Source organism: Phaseolus vulgaris, chromosome 2 (genome assembly GCF_051622355.1).
Source record: "Phaseolus vulgaris cultivar YP4 chromosome 2, ASM5162235v1, whole genome shotgun sequence".
NCBI classification, from domain to species: domain Eukaryota; kingdom Viridiplantae; phylum Streptophyta; class Magnoliopsida; order Fabales; family Fabaceae; genus Phaseolus; species Phaseolus vulgaris.
In genome coordinates this window covers 49,614,708-49,629,444 of record NC_143499.1, presented here as the reverse complement: position 1 = coordinate 49,629,444, position 14,737 = coordinate 49,614,708, and the positions used below count along the sequence as shown (strand labels likewise).

The following is a 14,737-nucleotide window of genomic DNA, read 5'->3' as shown; positions in this document are numbered from 1 at the left end:
AATCTGTTTTCTTTTATTTAACAATTTAATTTATATTTTAATTAAATAATATAATTTAATATTTTATTATTATTTAGAGTTGTTAAAAGGTTATTATAATATGAAAAACGGTCGTCAAAATAGACCTTTTTTTCCTGATTTATATAACTAGAATAAAAAAAATATTCACGTATAGCTGCATGTAATAAAACATCACAGTATCATAGCCCAAAAAAACATGTTAACCCAAAACAATTCAGCTAGCAAATAATTATAATACACCAAAAATCTTCATAAAATTTCTGAATAAAGGCAAAGAAATCGTAAGCAAGAGAGATGAGAGAAAAAAGATAAGAAGAATGAGACAAGATAAAAGGCAGATTAGAAAATCCAATACAAGACGACGTAGCTTCCACACGTCATAATAATATATATCTTTATTCCATACTTATTTTGCAATTTGTTGACTATTCTATTTATAGACTTTTTCAAAAGTTGATTTGTGTTTTATAATGTGGTAGAAATGGTACAAACAAAGGAATCTGAGATGGAATAGACAGTATCAGAACAAAATATGAGTCTGAGTTTCTAAAGGAAGATAAATCCTCTTATTTACTATATTCCAATGAAAGGCTCAAACGGACAAAGGTTCTCCTCATTCTTGATGATGTTACCGATTCAGCTCAACTTCAAAAATTAATAGGAGGGAGTGATAGTTTTGGGCAGGGCAGTAGAATCATTATCACCAGTAGAGACAGACAAGTGCTTAGAAATGCTGGAGCTGATGATATCTACGAAGTTAAGGAGTTGAATTTTGATGATTCTCAAACTTTTTAATTTACATGCTTTTAAACAAAAATCTCCAGAAGATATTGCTTACAGGAAACTGTCAGTAGAGGTGTTGAGATATGCAAAAGGGATTCCGTTAGCTCTCCAGATTTTGGGGTCATTGCTTTATGGCAGAACAACAGAAGCATGAGAGAGTCAGTTGCAAAAGTTGTATTAAAATTAAGTTACGATGGGCTGGAGGAGGAGAAGAAGAATATATTTCTTGACATAGCTTGCTTTTATAGAGGAGACAATGAGATTATGGTAAGAGAAAGACTTGATAACTGTGGTTTCTCTTCTAAGATTGGAATGGATATTCTCAAAGATAGTGGTATAATATCTCTCTTTAATGGTAGAATTGTGATGCACAATCTAATACAAGAAATGGGTAAAGAAATTGTTCGTAAAGAGTGTCCTCAGCATCCTAGAAAACGCAGCCAATTGTTTAATGCTGAGGAAATTTGGGAGGTTTTAAGAAAGAACAAGGTATATTCTGTTGTTACTTTGTGAAAAATTGCAAACTACTGAGCTGTCATTAAACATCCTGCAATGCAACATTTCATGTTTTTTTCTAATTACATTGATTTACTTTCGGGGGGTCAGATGCAATACAGTGTATATTACTATATACGAGCAAAGTAAAAGAAGTTGTAGTACATGCACAAAGTTTCGAAAAGATGGACAATCTTAGGATGCTTATGCTCTACAAGCCTAAATACAAATCAAATGTGTCTCTTGAATCATCTGTTGTAGGTCTGCCGGACACTCTAAAGATTCTTTATTGGAAGAATTTCCCTCAAAGATTTTGGCCTCCAAATTTTTGCCCACAAAATCTAGTAACTCTCGAAATGCCAGGCAGCCATCTTGAACAACTCTGGGAAGGAGATCAGGTTTTTCAAGCTATCTATGTTCCTTTGTGTTCTAAACTTTCAAAGATAAAAGTGAATTATAAAAGCATGTTTTGTGTATTATACATCTACAGGTTTTCTTTTGCAATTCCTTTGTGCCTTCTCCACATTATTCAATTTCAAATTTCTTTTATTTGAGTCATACTCAGCATACTCAGCATGTTTCTAATTAAAGATAATTATATATTTAATAGTATTTAGAAGAGTTTGCATGTTTTTTAGGCATATCGTCTAATGGCCCATGAATGTATTATCTACTCATATTATTGATGATAGATATCTCCCCATGTTGTCTGTCATGCATTACATGATCTTCTTGAGTAACGGTTGTTTTGTTTTTTTTATGTTTGAGGTCTCTCTATAAAGTGTTTGTTTTCTTTTATAAGAGATATTTGTGTGTGTGCGTAGTCTCCTCTATTGTATGAAAGATTTGTTTTTTTATATTGTTTGGAACGCCCCCCACTTAATATAACCATACTTGCTTACAAGTACATGATACATTACCAAAATTATTTATATATAAATATACATCACAAAAATATTAATATTTGATTTAATTATTCTTTTAGTCCTATATTAATGGACAAAAACAACTTTTTTTTTAAACAATTCAATACATATAACTCATCAACATTAGTGACACTGGAAGGTACAAATATTTTAATAAGGGCAATATACTAAAAGAATCAGTCTGAATTGAATATTTAACTTTTTAAAAATATCGTAACTGAATTGACTTTTGGTCATTAATATAAAGACTAAAAAATAATTAAACCTAAATAAAATATAATTTTCTAAACCTATTTCATCTTTGTTGTTATATACAATATTATTTGTTTTCGTATTAAGTACTATATTAACCGTTAACACGATCACTCATTAAAGATTAACTAATAATTTAAATGCAATATAGTACATATATAAGTCTAATTATACTCTCATGTCAAATTACAGTATAGTAAATTACACCTAAGTCATTAAGAACACATGAATCTTAAACTATAATTCAAAACTATCTATCATACTTAACTTCTCAACTTTTCATGCTTTAATTGTTGGGTATGAAGTCAAAACCAATTGGGTTGGGCTGACTAGACACATGTTTAGTGAGTGAGCTTAATCATTGTGTCCATTTATTATCTCTATTTAAAGAGATTATTGTTCTTGTAATTTTGTACTCAACAGGAAAGAAATAAAACCTAATAGTTGTTTGTGTGGATGTAGGTTGTAGTTGGTGACCGAACCACGTTAAATATTGTGTGTGTTGTTTATTTTCTGCAGTTGATTTGTGATTGTGTGTGTTGTTTCTGCATGCGTTTTTCCCATCAATAATAACTGATGCTTAAAATTCTCTTTTCCATAATGAGTTTTGTGTTTGATACTTCGACTCATTAGGGTCATAATACAATCTCAGGTATTTCTCGTCACATACTCATAAAATGGTCAAAATATACTTATAAATGGCATAAAAACAAGGAATCATCAATTAAATCACATACAAGGTATTACACCAAGTATACCATACACTTGTGTATACATATTCATGCATCTTATCATCGTCATCATCATCATTAGCCTCATAGATACAAACACTTGGCTAAATCATCACAACAACATTTCACTACTAGAGTTAAATTCTTTTAACGAGTTTATCTCGCTTGAACAACCTTGTTTCCTAACCCAAAAGAAGACTTATTTGCTTGAATGATTCCACATTGTTTGAGCGACAACAATTGCATAGAAGAGATAATTAATAAGATCTCTCTAATGCTCAATCAACCTTTTGTCGCTTGGTTGGAGTATTTCTTGGGCCGAGTATACCATTGAAATAAAACCTTGGTTGGACTATCACTATATATAAGAAAGTTACAGCTTTTTCATCCTCTAGGTAGGGATTAGATTGATTTAGCTGTAACGATACCCCGATTGTCCGAGTCCAAAAAGATCGGATTTGTGCTAATGCGGATTTTATAGCGCCATTTTCTTTCGATTTAGGCCATGCCTTTAGGCTGTCGAGTGAGGATTGGCCAAGGCTCGAATTGACTCAAAAGTTGGCTCAAAAGAAGCATCAAAAGCTGCATCGGCATAAGCCGAGGCAGAGCCTACCTTCGTTCGAGCCCGGCGTTCGCTGGTACTTTACTTACTTGTGCAATCAAGATTAGTTCAGCCCGTGCAAACACGGATCTCTACTTCTTTATTACACTAGTCTATATAGTCTCCGTCTATTTATTATTGGATGTGGGATTACTCTCAAGCAATTGGTGATCCAGGCTATTTCTCTAAAGTAGATTGATTTGGCACAGGACGGGTGTATTTGAACCAAGGGAAAATGAGATTGAAAAAATAACTTATTCTATTAAGAGTTGAAAGACTCGTGCTTTTTTTGTCAAGGACAAGGGAATCACTCGTCTTATTCATCAGGCCTGAAAGAACAAAACAAATAGGGCTCAAAAGGGTGGTTTGTCTCTCGGAATTGGCTCTTCCACCCTTTCGTTTCTGAAAGGGAGGGCGTTTTTCCTGTTAGCGCTGGATTCCGAAGAAAGGGAATCCCCTAGACCTAGAATAGAAGGAGCGTAGTAGCTCGACAGTAACAGACAGTAAGGGAGAGGAGCTAGAATAGAAGCACTGGCTTACGGGGAACTCACGCTTGTCGAACACTTTAGTTTAGTTCTATTTTCTCGTGCCAGATCCTTAGAGGACTTCTTTTGGGAACCCTTTACTTATTAGGATGATAGGGCCACTCCCGATACCACCCCTTCTTTCCCGCTACTGCCTTTCCTGTCTCAGCCAACCTGAGAGCCTCTAAAGTAAACCTGTCCAGCAGCTATTAGTCCATTCCATTCCGAGCCCTTTCGAGTCGGCCTTAGTGGATGGGGTCTTTCATTCACTGTTGATTCGGTTCTATCGATATCGCAACGTGCGGAGACGCTCTTCCCAATAAATAGGGATGGATGTTGGGGCACGAGCGAATATTTCTAAAGGAGAGAGACTTCGACTTCTCCCTCACTCAAACATTTTAGCAACGGTACATGTTGTAATATCCAACAAGTCCTAAAAGCATAAAGTACATTACTTCATAGGTTAGAGTTGAAAGTTTAGTGAGTAGAAATTGGTAAGATGAGCAACATATAAAAAAAAATCCATAAACCTATTAGTTTAAGATTTTGGATTGAAAGTGATATCTTAATATCTTATATGAATTTGTTTAGAGCATGCCAAATATTTCTTAAGTTTAAGTGATATTATCCCAAAATGAAGATTTCACCAACAAAAACTAAGAATGAGTAGAAATAATTATTATTATTTAAACTTATTATTATCCTAATCATTTCATGATTTTTTTTTCTAATTACATTGATTTACTTTCAGGGGTCAGATGCAATACAGTGTATATCAGTATCACTAGATAAGAGCAAAGTAAATGAAGTTGTAATACATGCACAAAGTTTCGAAAAGATGGACAATCTTAGGATGCTTATGGTCTACATGCCTATATTCATATCAAATGTGTCTCTTGAATCATTTCTTGTAGGTCTGCCGGACACTCTAAAGATTCTTTATTGGATGAATTTCTCTCAAAGATTCTGGCCTCCAAACTTTTGCCCACAAAATCTAGTGTCCCTCGTAATGCCATACTGCGAGCTTGAACAACTCTGGGAAGGAGATCAGGTTTTTCAAGCTATTTATGTTCCTTTGTGTTCTAAAGTTTCAAAGATAAAAATAAATTATAGAAGCATGTTTTGTGTATTATACATATACAGGTTTTCATTTGCAATTCCTTTGTGCCTTCCCCACATTATTTGATTTGAAATTTCTTTTATTTGAACCACACAGTTATACATATATCATAAGAGTCATACTCAGCATGTTTCTAATTAAAGATAATTATAAATTTAATAGTATGTACAAGAGTTTGCATCTTTTTTTTAGGCATATCGTCTAATGGCCCATGAATGTATACTCATATTATTGATGATAGATATCTCCCCATGTTGTCTGTCATGCATTACATGAGCTTCTTGAGTAACGGTTTTTTTGTTTTTGTTATGTCTGAAATCTCTCTATAGAGTGTTTGTTTTCTTACTTTATAAGAGATATTTATATGTGCGTAGTCTCCACTACAGGATACATTACCAAAAAGAATTATATATATATATATATATATATATATATATATATATATATATATATATTTGATATATAACACATTGTAACTCTAAATTCTCAAAATTATTTATATATAAATATACATCACAAAAATAGTAATATTTGATTCAATTATTTTTGTAGTCCTTATATTAATAGACAAAATTTAACTTCATTCTCAACTTAGTCTCAACTTTTTAAAACAATTTGTGTGGTTCCAACTTTTTTTTAAAACAATTCAATGTGATAACAACACATATAACTTAGGAGTTGCAGAATCATTAAGGTAAAAATATTTTAATAAGGACAATATACTAGAAGGAATCACATTGAATTGTTTTTAAAAAAATTAAATCATATTGAACTTTTTAAAAATTTGAATTGACTTTTGATCATTAATATAAAGACTAAAAAGATAATTAAATTTAAATAAAATATAATTTTCTAAACCTATTTGACATCTCTAATGTCACGTACAATATTATTTATTTTCATATTAAGTACAAGATTAACCGTTCACACATTCACTCACTAAGGATTAAATAATAATTTAAATGCAATATAGTACATATATAAGTCCATTTATACTTTCACGCCAAATGACACTATAGTAAATTACACCTAAGTCATTTCGATCCAAGAATATATACATGAATCTTCAACTATAATTCAAAACAATCTATCATACTCAACTTCTCAACCTTTCATGCTTTAATTGATGTGATCATATCATAACTGATGCACAAAATATCTTTTTTCCTGTAATGAGTTTTGTGTTTGATACTTCGACTCATTAGGGTCATAATACAATCTCAAATATCTCTCGTCACATGTTCATAAAAAGGTCAAAATATACCTATAAATGACCTAAAAATAAATGGTCATCAATTGAATCACATACGATGTATAACATGAGGTATATCATATACTTGTGTATACATATTCGTGCATCTTATCATCGTCATCATTAGCTTTATAGATACAAACACTTGGCTAAATCATCACAACAACATTTCACTACTAGAGTTAAATTCTTTGGATGAGTTTATCTCGCTTGAACAACCTTGTTTCCTAACCCAAAAGAAGACTTCTTTGCTTGAATGATTCCACATTGTTTGAACGACAACAATTGCATATAAGAGAGAATTAAAACGATCTCTCTCTTGCTTAATCAACCTCTTGTCGCTTGAGCGAATATCTCTAAAAGGAGAGAGACTTCGACTTCAACTTCATTCAAACATTTTAGCAATGGTACATGTTGCAATATCCAACAAGTCATAGAAGCATAAAGTACACCACTTCATCTCTTAGGCTCTGTTTGCTTCCATGAATGTATTGTTCACAAGAAAAAGAAGTGAGAGGATATCAATTGTTTGGATCCATGGTTTTACAGGGAAGAGGAGGAGAGAATATACATGTGAACAGTAAATATCTTTTTCCCTCAAAATGAAAAGATGTAGAGGGAAAATCACATCAGCATGTGTTATTTCTGAATTTACCCTCATTCATCTACAAGGGTTTTTAATATTAAAAAATAGTATTTTTTATTTATATAAGATGTGATTTATTTTCTAATTTTATAGTATATATTTAATATTTTAAGAAATAATTTGAAGTTCTTTTTTTATTTAATTTGTTATTGCGTTTATATTAATATTTTTTTTATAATTATTATGTTTATAAGCTAGTAATTTATTTGATAATAGTTTTTTATGAAATTATTTCTATTTTTTAATTACATTATATTTGATAATAGTTTTTTTAATTTTCATTACTATAGGTTTTTAATAATAAAAAATATTATCTTTTATTTATATAAGATCTTATTTATTTTCTAATTTTATAATGCATGTTTAATATTTTAAGAAATTATTTGAAGTTTTTTTTTATGTAATTTTTTGAATATATTTTTTTTATAATTATAATTTTTAAATTATATCTATTTATATTTAATATATATTTATTTTCTAATTTTAATTTTTAAATCTACGAAATATGTGAAAGTTGTTTATTTTTAAACAAAAATAAATCATTTCATTATTAAAAAAATTTAATAGCCAAGGATAAATTTGTAAAGTAAGATTTAACAATTTAAAAAAAAAATAAAACTCCCTCACAACTATAATATCAGTCACAAACTTCCATAAAATTTCTTCACACATTCACTCTAACGTACCCCAATTCAAACAACCTCACTTTCTTCCCACTTTCTTCTCACATCCTCACACATTCACTCCTCAATCCAAACACACACTTAGAGTTGAAAGTCTTGCATTGGCTAGAAATTGGTAAGATGAACAACATATAAAGAAAATTCGTAAACCTATTAGTTTAAATTTTTGGATTGAAAGTGATGTCTTGATATGTTATATGAATTTGTTTAGAGTTCATTAATGCCAAATATTTCTTAAGTTTAAATGATATTATCCCAAAATCAAGATTTCACCAACAAAAATTAAGGATGAGTAGAAATCATAATTATTATTTAAATTTTTAAGATATTACTTATAGTTTCAAGATCTTATATAGTTTTTTAATATGAAAAGTAGTTATGTAAATGGAATTTTATATAGTTTAGTTAATTTAATTATAATTTTCATCATTTCTGAAAAATAAATTAGTTTACCGAAGAAAAATAGATAAAGTAGTTTTTATTTGTTACCTGATTCATTTACTATTTGTGGCAGAATTTACCCAAGTTGAAAAGGGTCGACCTGAGTGGTTCTCGGAAACTTACTAGAATACCAGACCTTTCTCTGTCACCAAATATTGAAGAAATAAATATGAGTCATTGTGAAAAGTTGATTGAAGTTCACTCTTCGATATTCCTAACCAAGCTCAGATATTTATGTTTAGATAATTGTTCTAATCTCAAAAGTGTAAATATTCCCAGCAACATTTCAAATTCCAAAGAGGGTGTCTTCAAATTTCATTTCACCAATGCTCAACAACTGGATTCAGGTGGTCGTGCTAACATTGAGAAGGATGCAAGGCTTAGGATGACCGACGATACATATAGGTGTGTGTTCTTCTGTTTTCCAGGGAGTGCAGTTCCTGGTTGGTTCCATTTTCGTGGGAAGGGAGATTCACTGACTATAAATGAAGATTTAAGTGTCTGCAGCGATGATAGGCTCACTGGTTTCGCTTTGTGTGTGGTAGTTGGAGTGTTAGATACGAATGATATTGAAGGTGGATATGGTTCTTTTGGTTACAGTCTAAAATTTGAATCTGATGATGATGGCACACAGATCATTCCAAATAATGATGTGTTAAACAGCTATTTCAAATGGAATGGTGAAGAGAGAGGTCTTGATCAAGATCACACATTCGTTTGGAAATTTAACATGGAGTCCCCAAGGGCGAGCGGCATGAGCCTTAGGCTCTGTGATGCTCGCAGCTTCACTTTTGAGATCAGTCCGCGTGATTATGACGTTGGCATCACAATAAAAGAATGCGGCATATGCCCTCTTTATACCAAAAAGAAAGATGATGAATATGGTGGTGATGTTGAGATTGAAGAATCCAGTGGAAGCAATGTTGCACAGTCTTCAAGAGAAACAAGGGAAGATAGGAAGTGGAAGGCCGAAAGCTAGCTAGTCAACTAGTCTCTTGCTCTTCTGCTAATTAGTCTTTCATTGGTGAGGATCTAAACTGCCTTATCGTCAATACTTCTAAATTACAAGTTTCAACATGTTGAATTTTTATTTCGAAACTCTTCATATTTCGGTTTCATTTACTTCTTTAACATATTTGGGTTGCATTTGCAGTGAAGGGATTATGAAATCTTGAGGAGCTGCATTTGAAAGGGTAATTGGTAAATCCTCTTCTTACTTTTCTCCATCCTATGCAACCTCATATTCTCAGTTTTACGACAAGGTACCTCTTGGTATTGAATATCATATCATTGTATTAGGTTTGTGCATGGAGCTGGAAAACCAGACAATTCTCAGCTTGGTTAAGTGGAACCTCATTTCTTATTGATCTTGGTTTTTTCACATTGAGGCACCTTGTTGCATGTGAGTGATGACTTATAAATGTTGTTGGTGTGTGAGATTGTTAATTATTTATAATTGTAGTTTAACAGTAAAGTTGAAGACAGCCTATAATTGTTTGAAGAATATAAGTTTAAAGACTCCTATGTTATGTTATTAAGAGAGGGTGTTTATTAATTATCATCTTACTGATTTTTCACTTCCATTTGTTCTCCTTCTTCATTCATGGGATTTCATTAGTTTTTGGGAGCTTTTCTAAGTTACTGATTCCTCTAAAAGCATAAAACCATAAATGCATAATATAATTGTAATTTTGAATAAATATATATAACTAATATATTTTATCGTCAAAATTAAAACTGATCATGTGAGTTCTTTTAAAAATCACTTGATTCTTTTAAGTAATTACACGACTTTGAATACTCATAATTTTTATTGCTTACATTAAAAATAACATTTATATTGCTTACATCATAGCCCAAGAAAACAACATGTTAACGCAAAACAATTCAGCTAACAAATAATTATAATACCAAAAAAATCTTAAAAGAAACAAGTAATATTTTAATCTGTAAATGAAAACTATCATTTTATATCTAAAAACGGAATTGTATAATTATAATTTCAACATTAAAAATAAAAAAATGAAATACTAGAGCGATAATTGTCCCTAGACTGCATTAATTAATTAATTTCATCAGAAACGCACCCAATTATCAGTTTCAACAAGAAAACATTTATATGCTATTCCAATAGAATTCCGTATTATTTATTACTATTAATTCATCAATGAGTTTAGAGTTTACATAACCTTTGAAATAAAATGCATTTTTTTCTTCTAAAACCATCTTTTTCCATCCAAGAATGACTAAACTACATTTTAAATTTTACATAACATTAAGAAAGATTAATTTGAATATTAATATTTTAAATTGTTGAATGTTAATATATAAGTAGAGTTCTTCAACTTTAATTTCCATTTTGAATTACATTTTTGTGAAATAGGTAGAAAAATGTGAAAATGATTTTAGTGTGGAAGTGGAAAAAGAAGAACGAAATCTAAGGTGAGTAGTTAATTGTGCACTGAACATTTTATGTGTCATTTAAGAAAGACAAATTAAATAGAAAAACATTTAAAATATCAATTGTACTTTAGAAAAGAAAAATCACAAAAGGAATCCAGGCTGCTTCTTCCTGCACCTCCATACCTTCTTGTGCCACCCCCATAAATTTTTCGTATTTCAAAAATATCTTTTTTAATATTCTGGATTACATAATCCGGAAGTCTTTTTTCTAGATTCAGAATTAGCGTTTGGATTATGTAATCCAGAAGTCTTTTGTGATTAGCTTCTGGATTATATAATCCGAAAGTCTTTTCTATACATAAGATTAGCTTCCGGATTATGTAATCCGGAAGTCTTTTTTTCAGATGTTTTATTAGCTTCTGGATTACATAATCCGGAAGTCTTTTCTAAATATGAAATTGACTAATCCAGAATATATCCAGATTACATAATCCATGGGCTTATTATTTCAAATTCAAGGGGTGGAGAAAAAAAGAATAAAATGGTATTTTTATATTTAGTATGGGATGGCACAAGAAGATATAGAGGTGTAGAAAGAAAGAGTAAGAAATCCGGTAAGTATTCTATATGCTAGAAAGTACAAATATTATTGAAGGTTTACTATAAACGCATAAATAGATTGTTAATATTTTTTCAATCATCCACTGAATTAATTATTTTGAAATTAAAAAAATTTGTAAAGAATATTTTTTTATATCTTAATTAAAAATATTATTTTATTTTAATTTTAAATATTTTTAAATTTGAAATAAATAAATTTTATTAATTTTTATCCAATATCTATGTTTAAGAAAAAATAATACTCATGAATATAATAAATTAAAATAAGTATCTAAGTCAAAGTATAATTGTCAAGAGTGTTGTTCTATGTTCGTTTTCAATGGTGGAATTTTAACAAAAGCTTGTTTCTTTCTATACGTCATTCTTTAAATTTCAAAATAACATTATTTTTTCTTTTTAATTATATATTTTACGTAATACACCTAAATATACAATGAAATAAAAGAAACTAAATACACCTAAATATATAATGAAATAAAAAAAATTAAAAGAGATATTGTAACATCTTCATTTATCTTATCAAATTTTAAATTATCTCATGATATTTATTATATAAATAACATTTACATTATCATATTATTATATCATAAAATATTATCCTTTTATATAGATATTTTTAAATATATATATACATCATTAAGATAAAACATCAAATGAATAAAAAAGACAAAATTTTGTGATTTTTTTTTTAAAATTTTACAACTTGTAACTCACATACAACACACAATCATTGTAATTTTTTTTTTTAAATAACACAAAAAAAGCAGCATAATTTAATGATTCTTAAAACTTTAGATTTGAATTTTGAATCATTCAATCATAATCATATAAAACATCACATTTCATATTCAGATATTCTAACTTAAGTTTTACAGATAAAACTAGTTTATCTTACCTGTTTAGAAAGACAAGTATTCATAAAAAGATTTCAACTTCTTAAAAAAACAAAGATAGTCCAACTTGTATCACATAATTTTGATCAATAATCTAAACACATCATTAGGATCTTGAACTAATATATTATTCTTTTAAGTCCCAAACACCACATGCAATTTTGAAGAATCCAAAAGTTAAATTCAATAGTTAAACTCATAAGGATATGGTTAGAAATCTAGAGACAAAACATAAAAGAAAAGAGAAATTTTTTACAAAAATTATTTTAAAATAAAACTTAAATAGCTTATTTTTTTAATTATATATATTTTCATTTAAAATAATTTATTTTATTTTAATTATATCACTTTTACTTTAAATTTATTTTTTAGGTGCTTACCTATATATATATATAATACCCATATAATATAATATAATAGGCAAGTTACTTAAAAGTGCATTAAAAATAAAAAAATAAACATTTTTCTTAATATATTTAAAAAAACTACCGTTATGAAATAACAGGCTAAGTACTAACTTATTTGAAAGTGAAACAAATGACCACAAAACGTTCATTATTTGTTATAATTCATATTAATTACTATTTTGTTGCCCAGAAACGTTATTTATATGTTATAATTCATTATTAGTTTTTGCTCACTAAAAATGTATAGGTATTAAATGTTTTAGTAATTATTATAGTAATTTATTACATAAGATGAGAAACAAAATAATTTAAAATGATTTTTTAAAACATTTATATTTCAAACATGAAAAAAAAAAAATAAAATATAATTTAAGAATATTATAATAAAAATTGTGAAAATATAAAATTAATCAAATAAAAATATTAAATTTTGAATTATTTGAATCTTCATAAGTAATTTAATTACTAGAAAAATGTTAAAAGTTTAACACTCATGACATTGCCTATTTAATGAATTAAAATTGTTTGATTTTAGAGAGTTAAAAACTATATATACAATTAAATATGTATAAAAATTAAAATTTGAAGAATAATGTTTAAAAAACAATGAGAGTTAACATCAAATTCTTAAACACACTTCTTCTAAGATGTTCTTTTGTTATTGGTTAAAAATTAGTGAAAATTGTAAAGTTGTGATTTGATATCATTAAAAAAAAGTGGAAGTGTGGTGACCTACAATTTATTTTTAATTTCCATAAATTCAACTAATAATCTACAATATATTATGAAAGTTGCTTAAATTTCTCTTAAAACATTAATTTTATATCTTTCTACACATACTTCTATAATTTACAAACAAATCATGTTAAATAGTTTTGTTAGGTATAAACTTCTTCCCATTGCTAATAGACATTGGTAAAATATATCAATTTAGAACTATATAAGAATAATTTTTTTATTAAAAACTAAAAATAAGAACACAAACACTTAATTATTTTTGTTTCTATTAAAAAAAATTTGGAAAGTGCAATTCGGTGAGAACTGTGTATTTTTTAGAAAACAAGTTTTCAGTTGGTATATTATGATAGAAGGAGATCTAACTACAAAAGATGACTATCTGATATTTAATTAAGTCAGAAGAAACACAAAAAAACTTAAAATAAGAGTATAAAACAAAGTTTAATGTATTTTATTATTTCCTTAATAAGAAAGTCATAAATTATTTATATAGTTGAGTAAAACACATTAGTCACTTTTAAAATTTTGTAGAATAGTATAAATTCTACAATTTTTTCTTTCACAAGATTATTATTTTTTGGTTATTTGATTTTTATTAATGTGCACACAAAACACAACATTTTTCACAACTTCCTTTATAAATAAAATAAAATAAAATATATATAATCCAAACAATTAAGAAGGTTTGGTATTATATTGATTGATTTAGTTATAATATTTAAAAATAATTAAAATATTAGTGTAGAAATAATGTGATATTGATATCCATTGATAATTTTCCACGTGGATATCATCAACGGTTAGATATTTTTGTCCTATTTAGGAGCAAGTTGAGCACAAAAGAGGCTCAATTTATGTGCAAAGCAGCAAGGCTTTGTTTGGATTCCCAGAGCACGTTGGCGAACTCAAACACATTCACAAGCTTGCACCAATGGCCGCCACCGAACACGGCATAAGCGTGGATTCTGAGAGAACGAACCTTCTCAACCACCACACCGAGAAGCACTTCACCGCCGGCGAAATAGTCCGCGACATCATCATCGGCGTTTCCGACGGCCTCACCGTCCCCTTCGCCCTCGCCGCCGGCCTCTCCGGCGCCAATGCCACCTCCTCCATCGTTCTCACCGCTGGCATAGCCGAAGTCGCCGCCGGCGCCATCTCCATGGGCCTCGGCGGGTACGTTCAACCACACTCTTCACA

The 14,737-nt window shown here is 29.2% G+C and overlaps 2 protein-coding genes across 4 annotated transcripts in view; both read left to right on the top strand.

The window, feature by feature from the left end:
- Positions 1 to 491: 491 nt before the first annotated feature.
- On the top strand, positions 492 to 9,759 carry LOC150029256 (disease resistance protein RPP2A-like). Its single transcript, XM_090297973.1, has 6 exons — positions 492 to 496; positions 612 to 777; positions 862 to 1,293; positions 5,085 to 5,384; positions 8,549 to 9,499; positions 9,629 to 9,759. Exons 1-5 carry the CDS (start codon positions 492 to 494, stop codon positions 9,452 to 9,454), a joined length of 1,809 nt encoding a protein of 602 aa, XP_090154099.1. The 3' UTR covers positions 9,455 to 9,499; positions 9,629 to 9,759.
- Positions 9,760 to 14,391: 4,632 nt separating this feature from the next.
- The window catches only part of LOC137812979 (vacuolar iron transporter 1), a 43,905-nt gene continuing 43,559 nt past the window's right edge, over positions 14,392 to 14,737 (top strand). For all 3 annotated transcript variants that reach the window (XM_090299292.1, XM_090299291.1, XM_090299290.1), the window contains exon 1: positions 14,392 to 14,713. In XM_090299292.1, coding sequence (XP_090155418.1) covers positions 14,469 to 14,713 — 245 coding nt within the window. In that variant the 5' untranslated portion in view covers positions 14,392 to 14,468. The remainder of the gene's footprint in view (positions 14,714 to 14,737) is intronic.

Coding starts and splice junctions, on each gene's coding strand:
- LOC150029256 (XM_090297973.1), top strand. Junction 778..861: donor GAGCTGATGATATCTACGAA/GTTAAGGAGTTG, acceptor TATTGCTTACAG/GAAACTGTCAGTAGAGGTGT. Junction 5,385..8,548: donor AACTCTGGGAAGGAGATCAG/GTTTTTCAAGCT, acceptor TATTTGTGGCAG/AATTTACCCAAGTTGAAAAG.